The sequence below is a fragment of the Pseudoliparis swirei genome, chromosome 8, assembly GCF_029220125.1.
Source record: "Pseudoliparis swirei isolate HS2019 ecotype Mariana Trench chromosome 8, NWPU_hadal_v1, whole genome shotgun sequence".
Classification (NCBI taxonomy): domain Eukaryota; kingdom Metazoa; phylum Chordata; class Actinopteri; order Perciformes; family Liparidae; genus Pseudoliparis; species Pseudoliparis swirei.
Genome location: NC_079395.1, coordinates 19972753 through 19990343, shown reverse-complemented (window position 1 = coordinate 19990343; position 17591 = coordinate 19972753). Strand labels below are relative to the sequence as shown.

The 17591-nt window shown below is 45.3% G+C and overlaps 1 protein-coding gene across 1 annotated transcript in view; it reads right to left on the bottom strand.

Moving 5' to 3' along the window:
- The window catches only part of LOC130198496 (catenin delta-2-like), a 264975-nt gene that overhangs the window by 65154 nt on the left and 182230 nt on the right, over positions 1-17591 (bottom strand). Inside the window, exon 7 of the mRNA XM_056421662.1 lies at positions 15481-15694. Within this exon, the coding sequence (XP_056277637.1) occupies positions 15481-15694 (214 nt within the window). The remainder of the gene's footprint in view (positions 1-15480; positions 15695-17591) is intronic.

Genomic DNA, 17591 nt, shown 5'->3' with positions numbered 1-17591 from the left:
AGACCGCTGCTATGAGTGAAAGACCGTTGCTATGAGTGACAGACCGTTGCTATGAGTCACAGACGGCTGCTATGAGTGAAAGACCGTTGCTATGAGTGACAGACTGTTGCTATGAGTGACAGACCGTGAGTATGAGTGACAAACCATTGCTATGACTGACAGAATGTTGTTATGACTGATGCTATGAATAACAGTATTTTTTTCCAATTTGTTTTCAATTAATTAAAAAAATTAATTCAAGTAACCATTCCAGGGTGACCCTAACCTTGTGACATCAATATATTAGTATAATATGAACACAGTGACATATACCTTCTCCGAATAAAGGGGAAGAGGTGTCAGTTGAACGTGTCTGTCAGACAAAAAAGCCTAGCACCCTGGTACTACTGACACTACACCAACACTCACGGTATTTATGAAGGTATCTGAGAGGAAAATACTTAATTTGGTAGCTATCAAGTTTATTGTCCTCAATCTAAGCCTTAGGCCTAAGCTATACATTTTAGCGATACGTTTTCATCATGAGCTGATCATCGATCACCTTTCAGCACTTGGTCCACAAAGGTCGACAGCTCTGTGCTAATGAGCCCCGGTTGTAGCGGGGAATCACGTTTCTCAGTTTGGGTTCTTTAATAACATTGCCATTACAAAAAGGAAACAGTGTATCTCACACAGAAAAATTAAGGTTCCATCTGGAACCATTTTCGGTTCCAGATGGAACCTTACTTTTTCTGTTATATATGCCATAGAATAACTTTTTTTAGTTATACAAAGAACCTTTCATATGACCTATAAAGATATCTCAAAGAACCTTAAAAAAAATATTTTACGGCACCATTTCTGGTTCCACAAAGAGCCTTTCAAACCAGGGTTCTTTAAAGAACCATTTCCTTAAATAGTTCTTCAAAGAACCTATAATGGTGCCTCAAACAAAAAAATGGTTCTTCAGTCGGTGATGGTTCTTTGTAGAACCACAAAGCCTTTAAAGAGCCATTTAAGAACCATCTTTACCTTCGCATTGAAAATGCCGGAAGGTTATGTTTTGATCGCCGTGTATTTATTTATTTATTTATTTGTATGCGTGTTATTCGCAAATCTCAAAAAGTATTGAACCGAATCGCATGAAATTTGGTGGGATGATTGTTTATTATCCGGGGACCAGTTGACTAGATTTTGGGATCGATCGGGTCAAAATCAAAGGTCATGAACAGGTCAAAATGTTCTTGAATCGCCTGAAATTTGGTGGGATGATTGGTTATTATCCGGGGACCATTTGATTAGATTTTGGGATCAATCGGGTCAAAGGTCAAGGTCATGGAAAGGTCAAACTCTTTTTTTATCATAGCACGATACATTTTTGTCCAATTGGCATGCAACTAATGCCAAAATGTTCATAATTCAATGCCCAATCTTGTGATATGCGAAGGTATGCGCTCTACCGAGTGCCCATTCTAGTTTCTCTGTGTGTACTGTAGATCACATAAAGGTCAACCAGCAAAGACACAACGCTCTATGCCTCTACTGTACTATCTTTTTTTTAGATATATTTTTGGTATTTTGGAGATATTTTAAGGCTGACGGAAATTGGAGGCTTATGAGATGCATCAAAGGTCTGAGGACGTTGCTGTCATTTGTGTTCATTACCTTCGCATTGAAAATGCCGGAAGGTTATGTTTTGATCGCCGTGTATTTATTTATTTATTTGTTATTTATTTATTTATTTATATGAGTGTTATTCGCAAATCTCAAAAAGTATTGAACCGAATCGCATGAAATTTGGTGGGATGATTGTTTATTATCCGGGGACCAGTTGATTAGATTTTGGGATCGATCGGGTCAAAGGTCAAAGGTCATGAACAGGTCAAAATCTTTCGCAGAACTCAAAAAGTATTGAACCGAATCGCATGAAATTTGGTGGGATGATTGTTTATTATCCGGGGACCAGTTGATTAGATTTTGGGATCGATCGGGTCAAAGGTCAAAGGTCAAAGGTCATGAACAGGTCAAAATCTTTCGCAGAACTCAAAAAGTCTTGAACCGAATCGCATTAAATTTGGTGGGATGATTGTTTATTATCCGGGGACCAGTTGATTAGATTTTGGGATCGATCGGGTCAAAGGTCAAAGGTCATGAACAGGTCAAAATCTTTCGCAGAACTCAAAAGTATTGAACCGAATCGCATGAAATTTGGTGGGATGATTGTTTATTATCCGGGGACCAGTTGATTATATTTTGGGATCGATCGGGTCAAAGGTCAAAGGTCATGAACAGGTCAAAATCTTTCGCAGAACTCAAAAAGTATTGAACCGAATCGCATGAAATTTGGTGGGATGATTGTTTATTATCCGGGGACCAGTTGACTAGATTTTGGGATCGATCGGGTCAAAGGTCAAGGTCAAAGGTCATGAACAGGTCAAAATGTTCTTGAATCGCATGAAATTTGGTGGGATGATTGGTTATTATCCGGGGACCATTTGATTAGATTTGGGATCAATTGGGTCAAAGGTCAAGGTCAAGGTCATGGAAAGGTCAAACTCTTTTTTTTACCATAGCACGATACATTTTTGTCCAATTGGCATGCAACTAATGCCAAAATGTTCATAATTCAATGCCCAATCTTGTGATATGCGAAGGTATGCGCTCTACCGAGTGCCCATTCTAGTTTATTTTGTCATCATATCTTATTCCATCTATGGCGTTGCAGATAATTTGCAGAAAAGACTGACAGTGATAAACTACTGTAATCATAGTATACTTATTTATGGCACGTGTTTCCATCTGGTGTTGAAAGATTACAATATTATGTAGCTGCAATTATGAAACAGGCTCAGCATAAAAAACCTTTTACAGAGAAGCTACATTAACAGTCCGTTTTAAAATGAAAATGGTGGAACAGTGCTGGCTCAGCAGTATACTGCTGTAGATGCAGCAGCAGAACGTAATTGAACACCTTAAAATAAATCATTATCAGTTTAAGTGTGCACTATATTTTTTATACATAATTTTCATTGCGACCGCATCCCATCATCAGAGTGCGAGCCTGAACTCTTCTACATCGGCTTCTGAGGGAGACGACAGCGACGTGAGTGATGCAGATTCGTCTCTCGCGATGACGTGCTCCGCTGTGACCGGATGAGAGAGTTGCCTTGTGAAGACGACAGATGACCCATTTAAAAAAAGGGAATAAAGAAGTTAGAGAAAGCGCAGCGCTCTGGGAGTCAACAAGAGAAGAGTTCACAGTGCTGGCATTTCCACTGTTGTGAAGTTCAGCGCCACCACACGAGCATAGATATGCATTACATAGGCAAGTAAGCAGACAACATATAATGGGTACTGTGGCATCACAAGGGGACAGGTACTGGAGGGATGCTTTTTTCCCACTCGATTACAGCGGCCACCTGACAAAATGGCCGCTCAGTTGAAAACTACAGCTCCCAGCCTGCCTCACCACTCACCCAGCTGCAGGTGTTTAGGACATCTAATTGAGGCAGGGCTGGGAAGCTTAAGAGGAGACAGAGGGCAGAGCACAAGGAGGGAAGGAGCTGGACAAGCCAGGAATGGAAGGGCCTCCAGGACAAAGAAGCCCACAAGAACGACCAAGAGGAGGACTTTGTGAAGCGGACTTTGCTTCCAGATAAGTTTTGTTTAAGGAACCTTTTTCTCCCTCCCCGGGACGCTTTTTGTTGAGCAATGGACTTTTTCTTATTTTTGTTTGAATGTATAAACCTTCCTGTTCATTTTAAACCTCACCTTTTGCCTGTTTTTACTCCTCCCGTGCACTGCCCCACCCTAGACGGCACTACGTGTTTGAAAGCGTGCAGAGATTAAAGGTAAAGGCCCGAGAACATACACCAAGTCGTCGTTCATCTAGTGCAGCCATTCCCAAAGTGTGGGCCGCGGCCCACCAGTGGGCCGTGAGAGGTCATTTACAATAGATAAATAAAATGTTTTTAATTTTCAATTTTGAAAAGTTTGAAATTAATATAAAAATATTTATGATTTAAATTGTAGGGGTATATGAATTCACGAGGGCCCTTTAAGGAAAGGGGCATAGCCCTGGTGATGAGGGGGGTTAAAGGTTCACCAGGAAGTAGAGAATAACACAGGTGTTGCAAAGGAAAATAAACGACCACGGTCAAGCAGAACCACTCAACTCTTCGTTCTTTCCGCACACCTACATTGGTGACCCTGATATCTCATGGACGTTTCCGGAGAGAAGATGACGACACATGCAGTTTCGCTGAAACTACCAGAGTTTTGGAAGACGCAGGCATCGGTGTGGTTTGCGCAAACTGAAGCTCAGTTTGCCTTAAAAGACATTACAGCGGACGCCACCAAGTACTACTATGTCGTGGTGGCCCTCGGCAGTTCTACAGCGGGCCGAGTGGCGAGCATCCTGGAAAATCCGCCGGAGAGGGGCAAGTACGCACGGTTGAAAGACCGGCTGCTGAAGATCTTCGGGCTGTCTGACTGAGCGGGCTCACCGCTTGCTCTCGCTGAACGGCCTCGGCGACAGCGAGCCGTCAGAACTCATGGACACAATGTTAGCTCTGCTGGGAAGGCACAGACCGGACTTTCTTTTTCAAGAACTCTTTCTGCAGCAGCTACCCCTACCGGTGCAAGCCGCGTTGGCCAACACCGCGATCACCGACTGTCGGGAGTTGGCCGAGGAGGCCGATAAGTTTTTTTTCTGGCTGGCCAACAGAGCTACACGGCGGCGCTGAGGCTGACTCAACCCACGGCATGGCTGCCGGGAGAGACGGATGTCGTTGCCGCAGCGAGCCAACGGCGGAGATCTACCGGCATGTGCTATTACCATGTTAGGTTTGGGCCGAAGGCTACACGCTGCAGATCTCCGTGCAGTTTCAGCAGGACGGGAAATGCCAGAGCCGGCGTAGCCATGAGCGTCGGTCGGGAAGGCAGGCTGCTGTTCATCAAAGACGACGTTTCCGGGCGGCGCTTTCTCTGCCACACGGGTGCGCAGAGGAGCGTGGTGCCTGCATCGCGGGTGGACATGCTGACCGGCGGGCAGGGCCCCCCCCTAGAAGCCGTTCACGGTACCCCCATACGCACGTTTGGGACGCGGTGCCTGGAGCTGTCCTTTACGGGGCAGCGTTTCAGCTGGGACTTTGTCACTGCCAAGATTGCCATTCCCCTGCTGGGCGCGGATTTCCTCTGCGCTTATGGATTATTGGTGGACGTAAAGGGCCGCCGCCTGATAAATGCAGTAACATTTAGCTCTTACCCATGTACATTAAGTGGAGCTGGCTTTACCAGATTAACTAGTATGCTGACTGGGGATGAGGAGTTTCTGCAGCTGCTGGCCAAGTTCCCGGACCTCACGCAGCCCACCTTCTCGTCCTCCACGGTCAGACATGGGGTGGAGCATCACCTCTCTACCGCTGGCCCGCCGGTACATGCCCGGGCCCGGCGCCTGGACCCGGCGAAGCTCACCATCGCCAAGGCCGAGTTCGAGAACATGGAGCGCCTGGGCATTATTCGCCGCTCCAACAGTCCATGGGCTTCACCCCTGCATAATCGGCTTCACCCCTGCATATCGCACCGAAACCTGGGGGTGGGTGGCGCCCGTGTGCAGATTACCGCCAGCTCAATGACGCAACAGTTCCGGATCGGTATCCGGTTCCACATATTCAAGACTTTTCTGCCCACTTGTCGGATAGCGTGGTGTTTTCGAAAGTAGACCTTGTGCGAGGTTACCACCAGGTGCCTGTTCAGCCAGCGGACGTCCCCAAGACGGCGGTGATCACTCCGTTCGGCCTGTTCGAGTTCCTGAGGATGCCTTTCGGACTCAAGAATGCAGCGCAGACATTCCAGCGCCCGATGGACACGGTGCTGAGGGACCTGCCTTTTCTGTTTGTCTACTTGGACGACATACTGGTTGCCAGTACATCAAGGGCCAAGCACATGTCTCACCTTCCGATATTGTTTAATCTCTTCAGCCAGCATGGGTTGATCATCAACCCGGCTAAATGCCGGTTTGGATTATCCACCATTGACTTTCTGGGACATCACAAAGGACGGGGCGATTCCCCTCCCATCAAAGGTGGAGGCAGTCAGTAATTTTGTGCGTCCACTCACAGTGAGGGCCCTGCAGGAGTTTTTAGGCATGATAAATTTTTACCACCGCTTTATTCCCCGAGCAGCCCAATTGATGCGGCCCCTGTACGAGGCCCTGAAGGACAAGGCCAGCAAAAATATGGCGGACTGGACCGAAGAACGGGAACGGGCGTTCGTGGACGCTAAAATGGCTCTGGCGGAGGCAACAATGTTGGCACACTCGTGCCCTAAAGCTCCGATTGCCATCACCACGGATGCTTCGGACTACGCGGTGGGTGCCGTGCACGAGCAGTGGGTGAAGGGGGCGTGGCAACCGCTCGCTTTCTTCAGCCGGCAGTTGCGCCCGAATGAACGAAAATATAGTACGTTCGACCGAGAACTTCTCGGCCTTTTTCTGGCCATTCGGCATTTCCGGTTCTTGCTGGAGGCTCGGCAGTTCACCGCATATGTGGACCACAAGCCGCTGACGTTTGTCTTGAGGAAGAGCGCCGAACCGTGGTTTGCGCGGCAGCAGCGCCAGCGCCAGCTTGCCTACATATCGGAGTTCACAACAGATCTGCAGCATGTCGCAGGCAAGGAGAACCTGGTCGCAGACTGCCTCTCCAGGGCCGTCACCGGGGCTGTCCAGTTGGGATTGGACTACAGCAAGATGGCCGAGGAGCAGATTACAGACCCAGGCGTTCTCAAATTGAGGACGGCAGAGACGGGCTGCGGTTGGAGGACGTTCCGTTTGGCGAGACCGGCACAACGCTTCTGTGCGACGTCTCCACAGGCCAGCCACGGCCGGTGGTTCCAGACGGTGCATGGGCTGTCACACCCTGGCACGAAGGCGTCGCAGAAGTTGGTGGCAGCAAAGTTTGTCTGGCACGGGCTGAAAAAGGACGACGAGTGGGCCGGGACCTGTGTGGTGTGCCAGCGCCAAGGTCCACCGTCACATAAAGGCCCCTTTAGCACAGTTCTCGGTGCCGGAAAGGAGGTTCAACCACGTGAATGTGGATTTGGTGGGCCCTTTGCCCCCATCCCGGGGTTTCACGTATCTCCTCACAATGGTAGACCGAACCACTCGCTGGCCAGAAGCGGTGCCGTTGGCATCGACAACAACGGAGGAAGTGGCTCGGGCTTTCATTTCGACCTGGGTCTCCAGGTTCGGAGCCCCAGCGGATGTATCCTCAGACCGAGGCCCGCAGTTCACATCGGAGCTGTGGAATGCGGTGGCAGGAAACCTCGGAGTGAAGCTCCATCGGACAACGGCCTACCACCCACAGGCTAATGGTTTGTGCGAGCGCTTCCATCGCTCTTTGAAAGCTGCTCTCCGGGCCAGCCTCAAAGACTGTGGTTGGGTGGACAGGCTTCCGTGGGTCATGTTGGGGCTTAGGTCGGCCCCCAAAGAGGATCTACAGGCCTCATCTGCCGAGCTGGTTTATGGACAGCCACTGCGGGTCCCGGGGGAGTTTATCCCCAAAGTCACAGACCCTTGGTCTGCGACCCAGGAGAGAGAAACATTGTGGGAAAAGACCAGGCTGTTCAAACCGGTGCCCACATCGCAGCACGGCCTGCCGCAGTCATACGTCCCGTCCAGCCTCAAGTCAGCGGAGTATGTGTTTGTTCGCCAGGACTGCCACCGGGGAACCTTTCAACCCCCCTATATGGGGCCGTTTCACGTGTTGGAGACCGGAGACAAAGCCTGCAAGATCGACATGGGCGGCCGCCTGGAATACGTGTCGGTAGACCGCCTTAAACCTGCACATTTGGACCTGGACCAGCCGGTAAGGGTGACTTTACCCCCACAACGGGGGCGACCTCGTGCCCTTGTACCTGCCCACAACAAGACCCAAGGGGAAGCCTCAACGGAGGTCCTGCCCCCGGCCCCAGAGACACGGAGTCATGCGGGTCGATTGATCCGGGCCCCGAGGCATTGAGCGGTTGGTGGGGGCTAGGTGAATTCTGGGGGGAGGCATGTAGGGGTATACAAATTCACGAGGGCCCTTTAAGGAAAGGGGCGTATCCCTGGTGACGAGGGGGGTTAAAGGTTCACCAGGAAGTAGCGAATAACACAGGTGTTGCAAAAGAAAATAAACGACCACAGTCAAGCAGAACCACTCGACTCTTCGTTCTTTCCGCACACCTACAGTGTCATTCTTTTATCTGACCTATTTTTTATCCGAGACATGTCTTGTATCTCGTCAATAGCGGGAAATCTTAGTTTATGTTTTGATCAGAGTTGTGATCAGTGCCGTCGCTCCCATAACGCACTACGCGCTGCGCGTAGGGCACCAAGTGCTGAGGGGGGCTCCACAAAATAGGCAACTAAAAAATCCTCAAAGTTAAAATAATTATAATGCCGATATTATTTCAGTCTAGGGAAAGGGACCTTTTTTGTGATATACATGCCTTTTAGGCATGTATATCACAAAACAGGCAGAACAAGAGATATATTTAATCGCTCAGCACCCCAGTTAACACTTCTCGACAACGCTCGCCGTGGGGGCCGCAGAATATTTTCAGATTTCAAATTGGGCCGCGGCATTCTTGAGTTTGGGAACCGCTGATCTAGTGTATAACCACTCAACGGAAACACTACAACTGTCAATACAACTTTCAGTTTAAAAATGCATTTAAACTAATTAGGTCTGGGCACGTTAACGTGTTAATCTTGCGTTAACGCATCAATTAATTAACGCCGCCAATTATTTTATCGCGCGTTAACGCAGATTTTATTATTGTAAAAGTGTGTTGCTCACAGGCTTTTATTTTGTAAAAGTCTGCTACTGATTGCTGCGGAACCGGAAAAGAAGGTCATTCGCGGTTTAACAAACGTGGAGAATCTCAACAAATGACGGCAGATATGAGACGCCCTCAAGACACACATCACACGGAGAATACACGAGTTGTCTGAAAAGGAGAGGACTGCAAAAGCGACAGCTTCACAACGTGCACCCTGTTGCTCTCACTGGGGACGACTGGACATTGGGTGACCAGACGTCCGGTTTCCCCCGGACATGTCCTGCTTTTGAGACCTAAAAAATGCGTCCGGCAGGGATTCCAAAAACGTCCGGGATTTTGCTTCGTCGGATATTTGTGTTTCTCTGGGTTTTCATAAACTAGTATTTACCCCTTACAAGTTTTGGAAATGGTATCTCCCTTACGTTCTTGCGCGAGCTCCGACAGAATAGAGAACAGTCATTGGTCGACCGATCTCAGGGTTGCCAGATACACGATAATTATCCTCCAAATACGACCATGTTGAGCCTTTGGTACGATCCATCACCATTTCCAATCTGGCAACACGGAGTACCTTGCCGCCTCCACTACTTCATTGTTGTTTGTGCTATAAACTCCTACCAGCGCCGCCGCTCCCATAACGCGCACTACGCGCTGTGCGTAGGGCACCAAGTCCTGAGGGGGCTCCACAAAATAGGCAACTAAAAAATCCTCATAGTTATAATAATTATAATGCCGATATTATTTCAGTCTAGAAATATTGGGCACCTTTTAGGCATGTATATCACAAAACAGGCAGAACAAGAGAGATGTTTAATCTCAGCACCCCTCTGAAAACAGAGGAGAGACATTATGCTGAAACGTGCGCGGGACACTTTACTGAAGTTGCACAGCAGTGGAATGTGTCAAATAAAGTCACCACACTGAGCACAGATAGTGCACGAAATATGATCGCTGCTGCGAGACAACTGCCTTTTGATCATGTCCCCTGCTTCGCGCACAGTCTCCAGCGTTCTGTCAGTGTCTCTGCATCACAGTGCGTTGGACAATGGCCTGACAGATTTTATGGCACTTTAGTTCATATGGCAGTACATTTAAAATAAGTGTCAAGTTCTAGGAATTGACAAACTGCACTGAAAGTGTTTTCTCGTGTCTCACTCTAACAGGGACAACACATGTTATGGCACTTTCATTCATATGGCAGAACATTTAAAATAGAAGTGCGCTATACACTACTTTTGAATTAATTATTGGATTTTGCGTATACAAATGTGATTAATCCTGATTAATCAGGGAAATCATGCGATTAATCGCGATTACATATTTTAATCGTTGCCCAGCCCTAAAACTAATACATTAATATTTCATTAAAAAGCACTTTCTAGTTCAAGACCGGATTAATAATTGTAGATCAAAACTGAGATGCAACTGAAATGTAAGTGAGCTACATGCGCTCTTATGCAATTACAGTCTGCTCATCGAATGTGAAGGTAGAGCTAATGCCTGTTATTTCAGAGCAGCTTTATTCCCTCAAGATAATAATCTTAAATTCTGAAGAGGGAAGGAGAAGAGGCGGAAGAGAGGTAGAGGGCAACAACTTTTTTTTCCTGACTCTGAATCTGTAGCTAGCAGGCAGACAGCTTGACTCCCTACTGTGATCCTGACTCAAAATTCTTACCAGAGAGAGAGAGAGAGAGAGAAAGAGAGGGAGGCACGGAGGGGAGGCAATATATAGAGTAAAAGTGGAGGCAGAGAAAGGCAAGGAGGACAGGAGGAGGACGGGGGACCAATTACGAAACCCCAACCACTGAGGGAGTAAGGAAGAGAGAGAGAGGCTGTGAAACAAAGGGGAGAGACAGCTCTTTCTTCTGGGTCTTAGAGAGAGAAAGAGAGAGAGAGCGAGAGAGAGAGAGAGAGAGGGAGTCCGGTCAGATGTTCAGCTAATTTGTGACAGGAGGGATTTCTATGCCCCGTGCCTTGAATTGCTGTTCTAATTCATATGGTAATCTTCTTGAAGATTATGGCAGCATTTTCTTTATTTCCATCTCTGCTAAGCCGAAACCCTTTTCTATAGGCTCAAGCCATATAAACATATATGTTTGCATGTACACTAGCATTCAAAAGTTTGGGATCACCCAGACAATTTCGTGTCTTCCATGAAAAATCACACTTTTATTTATCAAATGAATATAAAATGTAGTCAAGACATTGACAAGGTTAGAAATAATGATTAATATTTGAAATATTAATTTTGTTCTACAAACTTCAAGCTCAAAGGAAGGCCAGTTGTATAGTTTATATCACCAGCATAACTGTTTTCAGCTGTGCTAACATAATTGCACGGGTTTTCTAATCAGACATTAGTCTTCTATGGCGATTAGCAAACACAATGTACCATTAGAACACTGGAGTGATAGTTGCTGTAAAAGGGCCTCTATACACCTATGGAGATATTTCATTAGAAACCAGACGTTTCCACCTAGAATAGTCATTCACCACATTAACAATGTAGAGAGTGTATTTCTGATTAATTTAATGTTATCTTTATTGAAAAAACAGTGCTTTTCTTTGAAAGATAAAGTCATTTCTAGGTGATCCCAAACTTTTGAACGGTAGTGTATATGTGGATATGTGGATTTCACTTCCCAGTGGAGGCGAGACATCTCGCTCAGGTTCTCACGTCGAGTGAGAGTTGCACATGTGCAGCTCCGATTGGGCGGGTGCTAGCACAGAGTGCTACACTAGCCAGAGCTAGCAACATGTCAGCAATTGGGCGGGAGTGACACATTGTTGTTGTTGTTCCCTGCAGCATGAAACAGCTGTTAAATAGTATCACGTAATATCGGTCCAGAGCATAGACACGGCTTACTCACAGAGACCAGATCTAGCATTTTAAACATTTATCGGAATAGCTTGAGTATTTATTCATAGAGCTGTTAGTTAAGATTTTTAAAACCTCCAAAAACACCACCATTTTTCTCGATACTCATAAAGTGGGTAAAAAATGCTGGACTACAGATAGGCTGCGATAAGAGTCATGTCAGGCGACCCCCAAAATCCTGTGATCACGTCAATTTCAGCGTTTCCTGAAAAAACACAAACAGTTATCCATCCGATTGCGTTGAACAGGAGAAAAAATGTCCGACACAACCTTAATTTGGGTGAGATAATGGGATGGAGAAAATGAGGGGATCAAGGGGCCAGGCCTGGAGGAGAGTGAGATAATCTCTAATGATCTGTGCCTCTGTGATGAAAGTTAATGAGGTGGATTATAATATAATTCATTCTCAGTAGTTTTTTATGACTTCCTGTCCACAGATGAGAAGCTCAGCTAATGCGCTCTCATGTCATCAATAGACTCCTGTTGACTCCTGTTTTCCAATGAATCTGCACTGCAAGGTTTTTGACGACAATTGTGAGCACCAACTGGCCCACAACGGAATCCCCTTAGCCCGACTTGGTCTGATCAATACTCAGTGCGTTTACATGATGGTATAATTCGAATCTTGCTTTAGTCGGACTATGCTATCTTTTGGGGGATCTGCTGTTATCCCAATATACATGGCAGTGAGTAATTCGAATCATTGGCCGAAAGCATGTCATATCCGATACGATAGGTGGCGCTGTTTTCATTACAACTCGTGGTGATACAGCCATTTCCGCTTGACCTCTTCACCACCACCATCAACATTTCGAGAAAGAACCATGAACTTTAGTATGTTCAACTCCTTCAATACATTAAGCATTAATTCTGTCTGCTCTTCGGTCCAGAAATGTGTGGTGGCTCTTGTGTTCCCCATAGCGTTGTTTGCAGCGCCGCCGCTCCCATAGCGCACTACGCGCTGCGCGTAGGGCACCAAGTCCTGAGAGGGCGCCACAAAATAGGCAACTAAAAAAATCCTCATAGTTATAATAATTATAATGCCGATATTATTTCAGTCTAGAAATATTAGGTGCCTTTTAGGCATGTATATCACAAAACAGGCAGAACAAGAGATATATTTAATCGCTCAGCACCCCCCCCCCCCCCCCCTGTTAATACTTCTCGGGTCGCATCGCTCTGCCGTGATGCGCGCCGACACATCCGCGCACACAGACCCGATCTCAGGGGGGCATCATGAGGAGTTATGCTTAGGGCACCAACATGGTTAGCAGCGGGACTGGTTGTTTGTTTGTTTTCTGCCGGCCAGGTTGCCGGCAATGACAACTTATCGTCTCTTTCGACTTCCGGGTCACGACATGGGAGGGAGGGAGGGAGGAGGGCGGCGGGATCTCGAGCATGCGCAAAGACGCAAAGTCCAGTTCCTAATCGAATTCACCGTTACATGCCGCGATAGTCGAATTATCAACTGGATCGGACCGAGCTATCCAGGGGTGTTAATCGGATCGAAGTCGGACTGCACATAGTCCGACAAAGGTGTTTACATGAAACGGATAATTCTATTTCAGTCCGACTAAGCCAATAATTCGATTGCATGTAAACGCACTGATAGATGATAAATCATGAATGGCACAATATTCATGATGTTCTAGCCAGCAGGTGTCAAACAAAAGGCCCGCGGCGGAATCCGGCCGGCCACGTCATTTTATGTGACCCCTGACGGCACGAAAGACATAAGATCACCTTTTCTTAAAGAAATTTAAGAGAAATATCCTGTGCTTTTATTTTAAATATTTTGAAATAAATGGATTCATGTCATAATATTAGAGACATTTACTTATGTACAATATTTCTAAACTCAAATAAACAATAATCAAATGCAATGGGAGTTATTTAACAATATGTTTCAGTAATTTATAGAGTGTTTCAGTTAATTCAATTCAGTTCAGTATATTTTGTAAAGCCCATTCTCACAAATTACAAATTTACCTCAGAGTGCTTTACAATCTGTACATATAGACATCCCTGTCCCAGAACCTCACATCGGATCAGGAAAAACTCCCAAACAACCCTTCACGGGGAAAAAAAGGGAAGAAACCTTCAGGAGAGCATCAGAGGAGGATCCCTCTCCAAGATGAACAGGTGCAATAGATGTCATGTGTACAGAAGGACAGATTAGAGTTAAAATACATTCAATGAATATGACAAAGTGTATGAATAGTTGGTTGTAGGCATGTTACAACCCTTTGAGGGTGGCTATAATGCTGATGTGGCCCACAGTGAAAATGTAAGTAAGTAAGAGAAATCCATTCTTTTCTCATTTGGCTCTAGGTTGTAGTGAACTCCCCCTTGAGGATCCTGGATGTACATCACTTTGGAAATGGAATGGTGGATTCCTCTTTTAGCTCTGTCGTCTCTCCATCCCTCAGTAATTTTACTGTGGCCGTTCGTGGTGTGAATGCCAATCAGAAAGGGATTGACAGGATATGTAAACTAAAAGGTGTGAAACAATGCTTTTTAAATAACAAATCAGTGTTAGAGGTACTGATGGTAATATTGTAATCCTTTTGGTGGCGAGTTTACAACTAAAGGCGTTGGTGGGTTTAGAAACTCAAAATAGCAAATCCTGACTGCACCTTTTACAATGTGGACGATATGTGTGTGTGTGTGTGTGTGCGTGTTTGTGTTACTGACAGAGAAGACAAACCAGCTGTGGATAAAAGTGCACAGAATCTTATTTTGACAAGTCAACAGTACTTGTGCGCTGGGAAGTAGGGAGGTGGTAAACAACTCTCTCCTTTTTGTGTGTGTGTTTCTGTGTGCGTGTGTGTGTGTGTGTGTGCATGCGGTACAGTGTTAGTGTGTGTGTGTTGTGTAGCCAGACCTCGCAACACGAGAGCAAAATGCATGCTGGGTCTGCATGTACGTGCACACCGGGGTGGAAGGTTCCACTGTCATTTTAGATTATTATTTTCCAGAGATATTTATGTCAAAATAACACTATAAATAACAGTATAACTAACAATAACAAATAACAATTATAGCACAAAGCTGCAACTAATATGTTATAACATTACCTTTTATTCTTTACTTCTTTCATACATCATTAACAGTGTGCTATGACTATGATTAATCCTTTTTATTAAAGTAATGCATTATTAAAAGAGTATTATGTATTACAACTATGGAGAAATCTATTGTAAAAAGAAAGTCAGTGAGAGACCAGCAAATCTGAAGTCAAGTAAAATGCTTTGCATTGTGTTTTGAAATAATGTCATAAAGCATTATGCACATGTATCAGTAATTTAACTATATTTAAAATGTGCTTATAAGCAGATTATAACGCATGATATGTTTTTTTTAATGCCTCATAGACAATGTTACCACAATTGGAATTAATTTTGAATATTGAAAATGCTGGAATAAAAGTAAAGATTTTAAACTGTAGACTGTCATTGTTGTAACACAGCCCAGGTTATATGGTAGTATTACCGTTCATAGATTTTGCACTCCGCTTCATTCACTCGGTATAAAAGACATGTTCGCCAACAGGCTGAGCTGTAAACTGCACCTGAACATGTGAGTTCAAGGTGGAACTTTTAGTATGACCGCCGCCGGCTGCATGCTAGTTTCACTGTAAGGAGGTTTGAAGAAAAGGGGCGTCTTGGTTTCAGTACGTGTGCTAGAAAGACTCCAGATTCCCAGAGGTATTTCTCCTTGGAAGAGACCGAAGTGAAGTGAAATCCAAATGCTTGCTGCAAAATATACAAACCATTAAAGCACAAGTAAACAGTTTCTACCTGTGAGCAGCTCTCGGATCTCCACGTCTGTGGTCTTGCGGAGCAGTCGCACCAGAGCCGGGATGCCGCCGCAGTTCTTCAGGGCGATCTTGTTGTCGTCGTTGGCTTTGCCGTACACCAGGTTCCTCAGGGCGCCGCAGGCGCTGCGGTGCACGTCGGTCATCCGGTGGTCCAGGAGGTCCACCAGCAGCTGGATTCCACCCTGCCGCCGGATCTGGGGAAAGGAGGAGGGAGTTAAGGGCACCGCAGTGGGAAATTCACAAACACCTGACAAACACAAACACACAGACAGTAAGCGTATCAGGGCTGGTCCACGTCAACTATAGAACAATTATTTCCCACTTTTAATGCTGTGTTGGAGAACCAGCTTTCATGTACACTCTGTTATATTCATTGAATGTGTTTATGTAACTGTGTAATGCTTCCTTCTGGTCACATGAGATCTATTCTCCTGTCCATACTGGAGAGGCATTGCTGCATTGTCCTCTGTTGCTCTCCTGAAGGCTTCTTCACTTTTTTACCCCTGAAAGGTTTTTTTTCTATTTCCTGAGAGTTTCTACTGATCCGATGTGAGGTCCCGGACTCCTGGGACAGGGATGTTGTATGTGTAAAGACTATAAAGCCCTCTGAGGATAAATCTATACAAAATCAATAGAATTAAATTGAAATTTAATGAAAATCAACATTCATTTCTGCTTTTTACAACAGGTCTCAGCTACTGAGGCACGTTCAAAGACTGTCTGCAGCCCTCGCTGCTTTCCATCGTCTCGACAAAGAGAAAATGTAGGGCGGACTGTAGCTGCTTTCTGTAAAAACAAGGCACACGTGAAAGGCAGTTGTGCGTGTGCATGTTGTGGTCCTCCAGATAAAGGTACGTCGTCATGCAGCTCATTCACTTTGGATGATGATATCACACAAAAACGGACTATTTAGAAACTAGATGGTGTAACAGACCCCGTAATGACTTAACTGTAAACCAAGGAATCCATGTCCGTCTGTTTGTGTGTATGTGTGTGTGTGTTTAGCATAGACTGTATATAAGAAGTGGGGGTAATCATTGCAATGTTAGCTGTTGGTTTGTGGACTGCCATTATGAAGTTTTGAATTTGGCAATATTGCCATCGAAATCTTGATTTATTGCAACCTGTCAATCCCGGTAAGCCCCTTTCTAAAGCATACTCCGCTTTATTGTTTATTTAACACTAAATGGTCCATAATCTACTTTATGAACATCACGCTGTATTGAAGAATCATTGAAATTTGAGATTGAGACATAAACTCATGTTTACAATGTTTATACTGAGGGAAGAAATCAAAAGATAAGTAGAGTCATTTTATCATAGATTCCAAGCAATTTAACTTTTTTTGCAAAAGAGTCGTCCCCTGATGGTCATTTCGGAAAATCTAAGTTAAAAGACACTTCTGTCTTGGCTTCAGAACCGGAGTTTGACTCCTGGCATTTAGTATATCTCGAGAAAGCTCTAAAATGACGGAAAGTGCTCATCACAAAGTCCAATAGTCTAAGGGATTGTCTTCCAATTGCTTATTTAGTCGTAAAAAAGATTCCCCCCCCAAATAAATGTATTAATAATGATTAGAGATAGAGAAAAAAAACAGAAACTTATTGAAACTATAAATTGCTAAATTATCAGCAGGTAATTTTCTCACAGTGGTTTCTCTCCTTAGTGACACAGAAGCCGGGCCATGACTACGAGATTAGATGGAGTTTACAGTGGCATATCTTTACAGAGCCTCCGGGGCTCCATGGCTAAACAGCCGTATACAAGTCCCGTCTATTATTTCACCATCCGGGCATTTCTCTCAAGGGCAAAACACAATCTTGCCCAAAACACAATCTTGCCCATGTGTTGTGAGTTTGGGCAGCCACCGCTCTAAATGCTACCCACCATTCTTCAACACAATTTCAACATCAGTCATCCTTCTCGTCCTGGTCTCTCTCTCTCTCTCTCTCTCTCTCGCTCTCTCTCTCTCTCTAATGCCTGTTGGCTGATTGCTGTTTGCAGAACTTTGTTTGCTCTCTAATCCATCGTCTCCATGGGGATTAATGAAGTGGAATTGAGCCGAATTGAGTTGACATTGAGAAGACGGAC